Source organism: Gymnoscopelus microlampas (assembly GCF_963454915.1).
Source record: "Gymnoscopelus microlampas genome assembly, chromosome: 11".
Classification (NCBI taxonomy): Eukaryota; Metazoa; Chordata; class Actinopteri; order Myctophiformes; family Myctophidae; genus Gymnoscopelus; species Gymnoscopelus microlampas.
Genome location: NC_139948.1, coordinates 19,723,543 through 19,737,850, shown reverse-complemented (window position 1 = coordinate 19,737,850; position 14,308 = coordinate 19,723,543). Strand labels below are relative to the sequence as shown.

General features: G+C 44.8%; 1 protein-coding gene across 1 annotated transcript in view; it reads left to right on the top strand.

Annotated features, from left to right (window-relative positions):
* Positions 1-7,355, top strand: part of cacna1aa (calcium channel, voltage-dependent, P/Q type, alpha 1A subunit, a) — a gene marked incomplete at both ends in the record, with an annotated part of 143,437 nt that extends 136,082 nt beyond the window's left edge. The window contains 6 exon segments of the mRNA XM_084071677.1: positions 279-317; positions 3,451-3,670; positions 4,152-4,633; positions 6,402-7,015; positions 7,017-7,029; positions 7,191-7,355. Coding sequence (XP_083927803.1) covers positions 279-317; positions 3,451-3,670; positions 4,152-4,633; positions 6,402-7,015; positions 7,017-7,029; positions 7,191-7,355 — 1,533 coding nt within the window.
* Between the last annotated feature and the right edge of the window lie 6,953 nt (positions 7,356-14,308).

The window sequence follows — 14,308 nt, the reverse complement described above, 5'->3', positions numbered from 1 at the left end:
TGTGTGTGTGTGTGTGTGTGTGTGTGTGTGTGTGTGTGTGTGTGTGTGTGTGTGTGTGTGTGTGTGTGTGTGTGTGTGTGTGTGTGTGTGTGTGTGTGTGTGTGTGTGTGTGTGTGTGTGTGTGTGTGTGTGTGTGTGTGTGTGTGTGTGTGTTTGTGTGTGTGTGCACGCGTGTGTCTGTATCTGTGTATCTGTGCGTGCGTGCGTGTGTGTGTATGTGTGTGCACGCGTGTGTGTGTATCTGTGCGTGCGTGTGTGTGTTTTCTGCACTCATTCAGCAGCAGAAGAGAGGGAGACAACGTGGCCATAATCTCAGTGTATGTACTCTTCTCGTCTTCCCTTTTCCTCTCTCTCCCACTCTTTCGTTCTTTAACTCTTTCCTTTTCTATTCTCCATTGTCTGCTGTTAGTTCCTCACCACCCCTTTTCTCTCGCCCTTCTTCCCTTCCCTTGTCCGTCTTACGTCTGTCCATTCCTGGTTGCGTCTTGTAAGCGTCAGCTTCTAACATGTTGGTGTTCATCAACCTGTTTGTCCTCACGACTCCTCAGAACGCAACGACTCGCAGCGGTGTAACTAAGTACATTCACTCAAGTAACTTTGTAGATGTAGATTTTTATTACTAAACATTTCTTTAGTTCTATATATATTTCAGCTATTTGAAAATAGCTTGAAAATAGCTGAAATTTGAAAATAGCTGATCTACAAGCTCACAAAGAGTTGCATAGCGATGCGTTATGAGCTTGTTGATCTGCTATTTTCAAAAGATTGTTATCCCTTGAAAACTTGAAATGGGACATTCTGCATAATGAGTACTTATACTTTTGGTAATATATATTTTGATGCCAATACTTTTGTACTTTTACTAAAGTGAATTCTGAATACCAGACGTTTACTTGTAACAGAGTATTTCTACATTGTGGCATTGATACTTTTACTAAAGTAAAAAATGTGAGTACTTCTTCCACCACTGACGACTCACACATCATCCTCGTCATTATTCATCTCAGTGACCAAATCCTAGCCCACTCATCCCAGTTGATTCTGGCATCCTCAGCTTATTCTCTTAAAAGAGGCGACCTGGGCCAAGAGCACTTTAAACCTATATACATCAGCTTTTTGAAAATAACAGATCTGCAAGCTCGCAATGTTTCGCTTGTAGATCTGCTATTTTCAAATAAATCTTGAAAAAGAAAGGTTGAAAAATGGGTAGCGTTTTGGAAACATTTTAAATACACAAATCTTGTGTGGGCGTCCCTGGCACAAAATAATTTCAGATGGGGTTTTGCGGACAAATACAGTACAGTAAATTTAGGGTCCTTGACATGAAAATGTTTCAGAACCAACAACAATGAAAGCTAAATTGGAAGTAAGCCCAAATAAGCAATTAAAAACAAGCCCAAAAAAACGCAACCCGCAAACTATCAATATTCACAAGCGACCTTACAGAAAAACAAGCCAAAACAAAGCCGCTTATAATAAGCAGACATGGCAACACTGGTTGTCGCTAGGAGACATGTGAAAACTGAAAACCCATGTCAACATCCTGGCTGTCAGCTGTTTTAACCACTATTATATTTAAAACAGTAAAGGTCCTTATTATACACCGGGAGCGTGTTTTTTTTTGCAATCGATTTGCATTAATTTAAACTGCAGTTTATAATTACTCGCTGTTCCGTGCACATGGTAATGGTCAATGGCTGTGTGTAAATTCAGATCAATTGCTCCAGCCACTGAGGAGAACCGGGCAGAACGATTTTGGCCTCACCACTACAGAGGTTTGTAGAATTATAGGAGGACTAGTCCATACCCGGTGAAGTGCGCAGGCAAAAGTAGTTGCAAACGTGGGGTTATCCCGCGTCCGGTGAATATCTTGGCTTAAAATAGCCGATCACACACATACAGTATACACACACAATAGCTTGTATATCTGCTATTTTCTGTGAAAGTTTTCCCAGTATACGGATGCTTGGGTTTAAGTGGTTAACAAGTCAGCTTAAGTTAAATGTTATCTTAACTTAATCTTAAAATAGCTGACCTACTAGTACCATGAGCTTGTAGATCTCCTATTTCCTCTATTTATAGATTTTTAATTTAAAAAAAGAATCATTTGAGGGTTTTTCTTTTTTTTCTTTCTTTTTAGAAAATGTTTGACATAATGACATGACAAAATAAGGATGCCAGGTTTAAAGTGGTTAATATGGTTGCAGACAAGAAAACGCATATCTATAACATGTGTCACATGTAGATGGACAGGCATGGATTGAGATGCACTTAACATTGATCTGAAATCACTGTAATCTGCAAATCTGCAAATTACCATCTCCTGAGACCCCAAATGATGCCCCTGGGATGCGGGCTTGTTTTGGAACTGGCTTGAATTCTGATGAGCCCCTACACAGTCACTGTCATTTGTGACTTTTCTTACGTTTGGCCTTTTGTTCTGACCTCCGTCTCGTCGTTGCTGCTGTTTGTCACCCTGTGTGCTCGTCTGTCACGGTTGTCATTAGAGTACTAGCACTTGTGCATGTGTGGTGTGTCCATGTCTGTGCACGTGTGAGTGCATATGTGATGTATGATTGTTTTGTTTGTTTGTCTCTTGAGAAAGAGAGAGAGAGACTGTGTGTGTGTGTGTGTGTGTGTGTGTGTGTGTGTGTGTGTGTGTGTGTGTGTGTGTGTGTGTGTGTGTGTGTGTGTGTGTGTGAGAGTACATTCTCAGTGCTACTCCTATTGGGGGCCTGAAATCTCCTTTTTTTTCAAGCAATTAGCCATCGGTCATCTGTCAACCAATCCAGAAAAACTCACAGTTTCAGCTGCCATGAGGATTCAGCACTGAATCCCCTGGTAGCCTAGCTCCCATGCACTCATGCGCGCTCCCATTCCCACCTGAGCCAACGAGTGGCAACATAGGCTCTTTCCTGCTGTCATGCCTCCAGAATGGAAAACTCTTGGCCTCAGACTCAGGAGAGCCCCTATGTGCTTGCATGGCTGGAGAAAGGCAAGCTGAAATAGAGTGGCTTTGAAGAGTGGGGTTTTATGCAGTCTGGAATGATCCTTGTACATGGGTTAAGGGTAGGGGAGGGGCTTTTACTGTTTTACTTTTACCAGGGACTTCTGGATGCATGGAAGGCATGGCCTTTTGCACCTCAGCTCTGTCATTTTTGTTTTTATTCTATTTTCCCCTCTATTCTCCATGTTCTTTCTCTTAATATTTTGTTTTCTCTTCTTTGTGTCGTCTCTGCCGGAAGGGCAGCATGATGGAAAGATTATTAGTGTGTGGTACCGTGCATAAATCGATAAAGAAAAAAGACAACACAAGCACTCACACAAACACTGCAATGTAATTGCAGACCTCACGGGAAACAAAGAAACTCTAAGCAACGGAAATACTTTTGTCTGTGGCGGTCTCTCTCTCTCTCTCTCTCTCTCTCTCTCTCTCTCTCTCTCTCTTAGACCATCACCGACAACAGTCCCATGAAACGCTCGGCCTCGTCCCTGGGCCACAGCAGGTCGGGGCGGGGCCACAGAGAAAGGGGCGCGGCAGATGACTATGCCATGGAGCGTGTCATAGTGGAGGAGGGGAGCCGAGCCACCCGGCACGGCCACCGGCGGAAAGACCGCAGCCACCGGGCATCCGAGAGGTCCCTCTGTCGCTACACGGAGGGAGACACAGGTTGGTGTCCGCAGGGACATCTACTTCCATAAGATTTGAGAAAAGGGAGTTTAACCTTTTTGCATTTAAAGGTCCAGTACAGTAACAATATTTGCTCTAGAAATAGGGAGCTTTAAGATTTTGGTTGGGGCATTAATGAAAAAGTGCTTTAAACCAGAAGGTATTGCCAAACCAATAACTATCTCCAGGACTATGAATTGACTATTATATTGGAAGCGTTTATAATTTTGTCAAAAGGGGAACATTGACCTTCTGGGCATAAACAAATCTGGGCTTCAGTAACAAGGGGGGCATTGCGTCTCTTGAGCATGATCATCTTCCCACACATTTTTGAAGCCAATTAGAGGCCTTTGGCCTGGCTTAGATAGAGAACCTCCTGGACCCTATATGGCTCTGTGCTGTGACGTACTGTAGTAACATGGGGCGAACTGAGCTGGTTGTCCAGTAACGGCAGTAAGAGCTCTCATCTCCCCACCATCAGGCCTGGGTACAGATCTCAGCACCACCACGCAGTCGGGTGACCTGACATCCAAGGAGCGTGACAGGGACCGTGGCCGCCCTAAGGATCGCAAGCATCACCACCACCACCATCATCACCACGGGTCCATTGACAAGGAGCGATACGTGCCGGAGCGAGGGGGCGAGTACGCACACAGGCCCTCCCGAGAGAGGGACCACGACAGGGAAAGGGACCACGACCGGGAGCGGGACCACGACCGGGAGCGTGGCCACGACCGGGAGCGGGACCACGAACGGGAGCGGGACCACGACCGGGAGCGGGACCACGACCGGGAGCGGGACCACGACCGGGAGCGTGACCACGAACGGGAGCGGGACCACGACCGGGAGCGTGACCAAGACCGGGAGCGTGACCAAGACCGGGAGCGTGACCAAGACCGGGAGCGGGACCGCCGCTGGTCGCGATCACCCAGCGAGGGCCGAGAATGCCTCACACACAGACAGGTGGGCTTCTGGTACATGTGGGTATGTGAGCCTGGGACGGAACAACTGCATCTTGTGTTTTGCTTCTAGCAAAAGGAGGAAATACAAAAAAATGCACAAGATGCATGTTTTCCCAAACGGCACGTGCACGTTTATGTATGCGCACGTGTAAACCTAGATGCGGCATTATGCCAATACATGCACCATTATGCCAATACATGCAACATTATGCCAATACATGCGCGCTAATAGATGCGTGCATGCATGAATGCATTATGTTATCACTTATCACAGATGTACCGTAATATCACAGGTGTGCAGATAAGTGTGTGTAATATAATCACTATTACATACCTCATCAGTTCACTGTCCCAGTAACCCAACAAATATGCACCAATGTGTATATTTGAGTATCTGAGTGTCATCTCTATTTCCTCAGCCTAAGTCCTTTTAGGCTGCCAGCTTTCTCTATGTTTTGCCACACCTTTCCCTTATAATAAACAAACAGCTATAGGCAATGAAGTTAAGCATCAAATATTTAACTGTATATAGTAAGTAACTTGAGTGAAAAGAAATGGGTTGAAAGACACTTGTCATTTGACCTTGGCGCATTGACTATCTGTGTTATATGTTGGTCTTCGAGTGCAGTATCGACGAAGACCCCTACATTATTGCTAGCCGAGAAGAGTCAATGTTATTTTCCGAAGTATTTCATTTGTCATTACTGTTGAGAGAGAAACTCTCCAAGTCACATAGATTGCATATGCATACTATTGTTGCAACGGTTCTGTGTATAATAATGAACCGTATGGTTCACCATCCTCGGTTCAATACGCACTTGTGAATTGAGGCATTTTTCGTTCTGTAATTAAATTTCACCCAAAATTAGCCACACGCTGTGGACTCATAGATCGTTTATTTTCTTCGAGCGACACCGTCAGGTTAATAAATAGTCTTATGATTAGCCTACTGCATTGACATGTAACCAAGGTGAAGTCTGTTGTTGTCTCGACTTACTGTGGCATGCAGCTTCAAAAGTGTAGTTATTTCACAACACAACAACACAACCAAAGTACTCCATGACAGCAGAGAGGGACTTTTGTAAAGCATATCCAGAGAATAAAGCAAACACAGAAGTTGAACCATGGGCAAACTAAGCCGTTCCATGCAAAAAGAAAGATGAACACATTTCGCATATCTTCACAGTTACATTTGCTCCAACTTTATCGACATTTGTAACATTTGTAAATCAACATTTATCCCCTTTTTTCTCCTGTGGTCTTATTTTGTTTTTGTCTTCTTTGCTCTGCATGATGTGTTGCTTCTTTCTGTACGGTACGGCATTTTGTTGAATTGCCATCTTTGTTTGTCTGCCCTGTCTGCTCTGCTGCTCCACTCTCCTTTCTCTACACACTGTCACTTGACGTTCTACTCTTCTTATTGTTGCTGTGATCGTTGCTGCTGTTCTTCTGTGTATTTTTTATCTCACCCTACATCTCTCCATCCATTCTGTATTTTGTCATTCTCCGTCCGCTACTTTCTCTCTCTCTCTCTCTCTCTCTCTCTCTCTCTGTATCTCTCTCTCTCTCTCTGTATCTCTCTCTCTCTCTCTCTCTCTCTCTCTCTCTCTCTGTATCTCTCTCTCTCTCTCTCTCTCTCTCTCTCTCTCTCTGTATCTCTCTCTCTCTCTCTCTCTCTCTCTCTCTCTCTCTCTCTCTCTGTCTGTCTGTCTGTGTTGTTGAATTTGTGGTTCGTTCTTTTTATTTGCTGTGTTTCACTTTTCGTGTAGGGCAGTAGTTCAGTGAGTGGAAGTCCCGTCCCCTCTACCTCGGGGACCAGCACGCCGCGGCGTGGCCGCCGCCAGTTGCCCCAGACCCCCGCCACCCCCCGGCCCCATGTCACCTATTCCCCTGTGGTCCGTAAGTCCATGCCCACGCCCGCCGGAGGGCCACAGGGCCGCGCCCCAGCCTCGGCCCTGCAGCGCCACTTTTCCCCAGAGCCGCCCCAGGGCCAGGGGCCGACCCCCCAAGGGCCGCCGCAGCCCCACCATGGCTCGCCCCACCAGGGCCGCCACCCGCCACCTCGCTGGGGAGACACAGGAGGAGGAGGAGGTGGAGGAGGAGGAGGGGGCACCGTGGAAGGCAACGAACACTTCTACAACCAGGACTACCAGGACTTTGACCCACGTCATGAGCCGCCTGGCTACGAGCAGAGTCTCATGCAAGGCGGCAACCCCCACCCCCACGCCCAGGCCAACCACCCTCTGCCGCCTCCGCCGCAGCCACAGCCCCACAGCGCCCACCCCCCGCCTCCCCCACAGCCACACCCTGCAAACAACCCCCACAACCACCCTCACCCCCACCCCAGCCGCACCTCGCCCAGGACTGTTGGCCATGCGCCCCCTCCCACCACCGCCCTGACCGGGCAGGGCCAGGGCCAGGGCCAGGGCCAGGGCCAGGCCCAGGGCCAGGCCCAGGGCCAGGCCCAGGGCCAGGGCCAGGGCCAGGGGCAGGGGCAGGGGCAGGGGCAGGGGCAGGGGCAGGGGCAGGGCCAGGGGCAGGGGCAGCCCGCCGCTCAGCGCCGCCTCCCCAACGGCTACCGCTCCTCCTCGCCCTCCGCCCACCTTCACGGACCCCCCCACACCGGGCCTCACAAGGTGCCTCCGCCGGGGGCCCACCCCAGGGGGCCCCGCAAGGGTCTGCATGAACCCTACAGTGAGACGGAAGATGACGACTGGTGCTAGCCTCTGGGGACAAAGGGAGGGAGGATCGGACGGACAGACGGACAGTGGGGATGAAGAGCAGAGATGCCTACCATCAGGACAGGGGACACCGTATGGCATGCTACTTCCTTTTTTTCTCCTGTTCCTCTTCCTTTCCTCTCCTGCTCGATGTTTCCCAGGGGATGGAGGGCCGTGCCGGATATAAAGGAGGGCTGTCGGGAAGGAGCGGGAATGGTAATGGCCAAACCCACCTATGACCCTCCCGCGCGTAACACACTGTTTTACAGGATGCAAGGGAAGCCAAACCTCAGAACTCCTCAATTTTCTTCAGTGTTTTCTGAATAGAGGCACGAGGGACGCCACTCTCTATGTGTCATAACGTCATGCCTTTGACAACAAGCTACAGCCACTTACCAAGATGTCAAGAGCTGCGACTCGACGAGAAGAACGACCACTTTGTTTTCTTTCTTTCTTTTGTCTTTGTTTTGGAAATAACTGGAGTTACGTTGGTTGCAAAATGAATCAAACCCAACCCTCCCAGCAGGAGGGGGAATATTGATGAGTTTTATCATCTGTGTTTACTCTTAAATGTGGACAAGACTGATCGTTTATGTGCTGAGAGGGGGGAGCTGGTCGGTGTGGGGGTGGGGGGCTGTAAAACTATGTATGAAATCCAAGCAAACGCAAGCAAACCCCCCCCCCCCACTCCCCCTCAAAATAGAAAAATATTAATCATTTCAACCAAACCCCTGAATCTGTGAGGAAGGAGACATTTAAAAAAAGCTGTTTTGTTTAACAGTATGCAGTATTTCTTCTTCTACATCTGCTGCAGCTTCCTCCTCCACTTGTTTCTTCTTCTAAAATATTGATGCTTGAATCATCTGTTGCACCCCCCCTCCCCACACACACACACACACACACACACACACACACACACACACACACACACACACACACACACACACACACACACACTCAGCTTCGTCTCTTAAGCGTGCGAAGGTGTACACTCTGTGGAGTCCTGCATGAGTAATTAAAAAAAATCAAGAATAAACGAACACAAAGAAAAGACGAAACGCAAATTCTATTGATGAGAATCTACTGTGTGTTGAAGGCTCTGTGATTCCTCAGTCCTTTATTGTCTTAATCTACGGAGGTTCCTCTCTTTTGTCTTTTCTCTCTCTCTCCCCTCCTTTTGTTGATGCCCCCCCAAACACATGCACACATACACACGCACTCACACACACTAAACCAGTGGTTCTCAATCTGTGGGCCGCGAGGGTATTGCAAGTGGGCCCCCACATAATAGCGAAAACACAAATATGTTATTGATAATATATCACTAATATAATAGAATGTAATAATAATAAATGTATTGTATTTATTCTTTGAAACGTTGAGCAATGAGTTTTCATTGTGATACCGGTAAATACAAACTTAAAGTATTAGACGTTGGTTCCATTGATCCAAGCTGGAGCCTGGAACACCATTTAATTGATCATAAAAAAACTGAGAAATGCTCTGAAAACACGCCCAACTGAACCACTCAACACGGCAGTAAGCGGTCCGATGGGTGGGTCGCGAACTCTTTCAAGATTTTTCAAGTGGCCCCGATCCAGAAAAGGTTGAGAACCACCACGCTAAACCTTTGTTTGTGCTTAAATCAAGTTAAAGAAGACTAGAGAAGGAATGGACGGAGAGGCATGCCGAGAAGGAGCAATATCTCCTTTTCTCTGCTAGTAAGCTCTGTGCCAAATGGCTACCACTTGACAGAGCTGAAATTGCACAATTGTTACCTAGGAGGTCAATGGTTATTCATTTTATTTTTCTAAGTCAATGATGAATATATGTGTACTTTGTACAGGGAAGCAGGGTAACTGCATGAAGGGGACTAGCAATGAATGTTGCTCCTCCTTAATGGCAGAACAGTCTATAAGGAGCCGTTTCCACCAAGCACTATAACTATAAAGATATATAGTTTTAAAAATCGTTCTAACTCAAGTGGATGGCAAAGTCCACACCACGACCATAACAAAGATGATGATGAATTATATAGTTATAGTTATGTTATAGTGCTTGGTGTGAACGGCCCTTAACCACTTAAACCCTAGCGTACGTATTGTGGGGAAAGCTTTCCCAGAAAATTACAGATTGGCTATTTTCCGCAAAAGCTTTCCCCACAATAACAGAAAACCCTAGTATAGAGTTCTGAGGGACTCCAATCAACGATATAGGGTTTAAGTGGTTAAGTCAGTAATGTCAACAAGTCTTCCAGGGACGGGGGTTCAACACAAAGACATTGGAGCGACAGGAGAGAGAAAGGAGAGAACCTCTTTCGTTTTTCTTTTTTTTTTCTTCTTTCTTTTTTCTCCTTGTTATTGATGGTAACAGTGGTTCAGTAGACCAGTGGTTCTCAAACATATTCATGTCAAGGACCCCCAAATTGTATTTGGCTGCGGACCCAAAAGGCTTTGTGCCAGGGACCCCCATACGAGAAGATTTGTGTTTTTTGAACTTTTTTTTTTAATTAATCAAAAATTGGTTAAACTGACTTTGACGCTAAAACACCCCCTGGAATCCCCTCTAGGACCCATGGGGGTCCCCAGACCTCTCTTTGAGAACCACTGCAGTAGACAACAGTGTAATTGCTTACGATTATGATGTTGAAATTGATATAATGGTGTTGTTGTTGATGATGATGTTGGTGATATTGATGATGATGATGATGATGATGATGATGATGATGATGATGATGAAGATATTCATGATGATGAGAAAGAACCTCTGTGCTGTAGTTTTATTTGGATTTTATGTTTTGTTTAATTTTGGGTCCTTCGCCCTTGTGCGCAGCGGGAGGCATGCGTTAATCCGACAGACCTTTTCTCCGACTATGTGCATCTTAGTTGTCTGGAATGGTCATATATCTGTCCACTTGTCCCGCTGTGGGGTGGAGCTCAGTCCCATACATTGCTCCAGGAACAAGCATGGGGCAGACAGCTAATGGGTAGAAATGGACTAGGATAAAACCCTGTCTACTGTGAAGTTTTCAATGGGTTTTTAAAGGCTAATTGTGGGACCTTATACTATGAGGGCAAGAGCAGACAAAGCTCCACCGCCGGTTGTGACCTTTATTTATTTTTTAAGATTTGTTTTAGGCTTTTCTGCCTTTTATTGATAGTTTTCAGTGAAGATGGACAGGAAAGAGGGAGAGAGAGAGAGAGACGGGGAGAGACACGCAGCAAAGGTCGTTGGGAACGGGACTCGAACACGTGACGCGCTGTCAGGCTACATTAAAGCCTAAGTGCCCGGACTGCTAGGCTAGCGATCCGGAACCGGTTGTGACCTTTAAGTGGCGCTGTATGCAATACACCACAGCAACATTTCCTTTCCTGGACCTAAAGTCTGTTTCAGTGTTTTGTTTGTTGTTTGTCTTGCATCGGTTCAATGAGAGAAATGCTCTCTCTCTCTCTCTCTCTCTCTCTCTCTCTCTCTCTCTCTCTCTCTCTCTCTCTCTCTCCCTCTCCCTCTCTCTCTCTCTCTCTCCCTCTCTCTCTCTCTCTCTCACCCCCTCTCTCTTTCTCTCTCTCTCTGTGCCATGTTCGTCACATGTAAAACACAGCCAATCAAATTGCACAGGGCCATGCGCATCCAATCAAACTGCATGGGATGGAGAAATGATGGCGGCTAGGTCTTTTGTTTTATTTTTTCTGCCAAATTCCCTGTGTATGTGTAACTCCTGTATAACATTCTGTTTATATTTAGGTGTCTGTGTGCCTCAAACTTTTAACACTTGCCACTAACAAACCACAGTCCTCACTGTCCAACCCGATTTAATTTAAACGTATCTGAATTTAATTTATTATTATTATTATTATTATTATTATTATTATTATTATTATTATTATTATTATTAACTACATACATTTTTCAACAGATTAATTTGGTTTTGAAGTTGTAGGATCAGTAAAATCCTCAGTGTTAATGTATAAATGTGTAACTCTGATGGTATACAAGTAAGGGACCATTTGATCTCATTTGTACACTCTCATAGTTGAATTAACGCTGAGCATTTTACTATGTACATTTTACATGGAGGCCTACCACATGTTGACCAGAGAATGCACCGATACAACTGCCCAAGAATGTAACGGACACAAACTCACATTACAACACTGAGAAAGACACACCAAATAATTATGTAGTTCCTGGCTGTGGTGTGTGTGTGTGTGTGTGTGTGTGTGTGTGTGTGTGTGTGTGTGTGTGTGTGTGTGTGTGTGTGTGTGTGTGTGTGTGTGTGTGTGTGTGTGTGCGCGTGCGCGTGCGCGTGCGTGTGCGTGCGTCAGGGGAAGGATGTTTCGGATACATCTCGTTTCAGTTTTTGCTTGCTTTGCTTCCCCATTCCTTGTCTCCAGAAAATACTTTTGAGATGTCAGATTTTGAGCCACATCACTGTTTGCATGGTACTTTGACTGTGTGCGCACGTGTGTGTGTGTGTGTGTGTGTGCGCGCGCGCCTGCGCGTGTACGTGCATACTGTATGTGTGTGCATGCGTGCGTGCGTGAGAGTATGCACGCAAGTCCATGATGTCAGTAACCCCCTGAATGAAACGCAGGGCCCCAACTTTCACCCGTTCATCATTGTGTTCTTTACTGACCAATAAAATCCACTAACACGCTAACTAACCACACAACGACGTCATTGTACAAGCCGCTACAGGAAAAAAGATTATAATAATAAAAACTCAACTTTTTTTTTTTAAGTACAAAAAAAGGCAAAAAAAAGGGAGAAAAAAAATATCTAGTTCCAGAAATGCATGTGCTATGTGCATGCCACACAGTGGGTGAACAGTCATCTCCAGGACATTAAAAAGAAAAAGCAGAATAATGAATTCAGAGGAATATAAAAATAAAAAACTGAAAATATATAGATAGATGTTTTTAAAGAAATAAAAGTAAAAAAGCAACATGTTTCCTTTTTCCTTCTATTTTTGAGAACAAAAAAGGTTGAAAAAATAACCCAAAAAGGAAAAAAAAAAAGTCTAAAAAACAAAAGACGGGACTTTGGTGAGAATCAAAGCCTCATTTTGTTTTGTTCTGTTGCCAGCAATTTATGGTAGACATGGGGTTGAGGCACAACACAACGATGTTCAGGAAACCACAAAAGAAACAAAAATAAAAATAAGTCCTTCTTTTGAAGAAGACAAAAAAAATAAAAAATACAAAAGAAGGTACATTTCAGAAGATGATGGTATCTCCCTCCTACACAGTAAGATCCTCAGTGTTGTGAACATGGACACAAATAGACCCACAAGGGTCCATTAGTGTACTCTTTACAGTGGGAGGGTATAGAGGAACCAGCCATATCTGATTGATGTACCCATAAGTGGCTGTGGAACCTTTTGATCTCTCACCCCCCCACCCCACCCCCTTCTCTCGCTCTCTCTCTTACTCTGTCTCTCTTACACTCTCACTCTGTCACACTCTCAACCTATCTCACCGCTATTTCTACCAGTGCATTTTGTAATTCCAAAACAGAATTCTTCCTAAGGAATAAAAAAAAAAAAAAAAACAGAGAGAATGCACACCTGCTGTCTTCAGATCTGTTCAATTCTTTCCTGTGTTCATTGTGTGTTTATTGGTTAGAATGAGGATGTGTCATTGTACTTTTCCTTGATACTGACCATGATACTGTCACGATACTGGCCATGGTACTGACCTGATACTGAGTTACTGACCATGATATTGACCATGAGAAGGACATGATACTGACCATGGTACTGACATGATACTGACCATGGTACTGACATGATACTGACCATGAGAAGGACATGATACTGATCATGATACTGATTTACTGAGTGACCATGATACTGACCATGATACAGACATGTCTACTGACCATGATACTGATACTGACATGATACTGACCATGATACTGATCACTGTACTGACATGATACCGACATGATACTAACCATGATACTGACATGATACTAACCATGATACTGACATGATACTAACCATGATACTGACCACGATGCTGACATGATATACTAACCATGATATCTCTGCTGTTGGGCAGAAACCAGCTAACTCCAATTATGTTCATTTTTCAGGAAATGAAAAAACGAAATATACAATTTTCAGGACATGAAGAAAACCTTATATTTTTAAAACAAAGCAATACTGACTAATCAAAGTTGGTATTGTGACTTTATATATTGTCAGATACTTGCATGTTATCACCACTGTACCCAAATCCAGCTCAAGTGGAGTTAGGAGGTTTCATCCATCATTGATGGATGAACAGCTGACAATGGATCTCCAAGCTCACAAAGCAGCACAACGCGTGAATTGATACCCTGATGCTTCATGACACTGCTTATATAGGCCTACAGTAATAAGCAGGACTTTAAATATTACAATAACTTCTGCTAAGAGGGGTTCACAGAGTTGCATTTTCAGTAGAAATAGCGAGAGAAATGCTATATGAACTCATTTCTTGTCACATTGCTCTCCTCAGAAAACACTACATAGATTTTAGAAATAGAACCATGATAAACTGGGTGCAGATTCTTGATAAGTCTTTTTTAATTAAGTTGATGATCCGCAGCAGCAGTCAACCAAAGAGAGAATGCACACCTGCTGTCTTCAAATCAGTGTCTATACATATATTATACTTTTCCTTATACTGACCATGATGCTGACCATGATACTGACCATGATACTGATCATGATACTGACATGATACTGACCATGATACTGACATGATACTGACCATGATACTGACATGATACTGACCATGATACTGATCACTGTACTGACATGATACTAACCATGATACTGACATGATACTAACCATGATACTGACATGATACTAACCATGATACTGACCACGATGCTGACATGATATACTAACCATGATATCTCTGCTGTTGGGCAGAAACCAGCTAACTCCAATTATGTTCATTTTTCA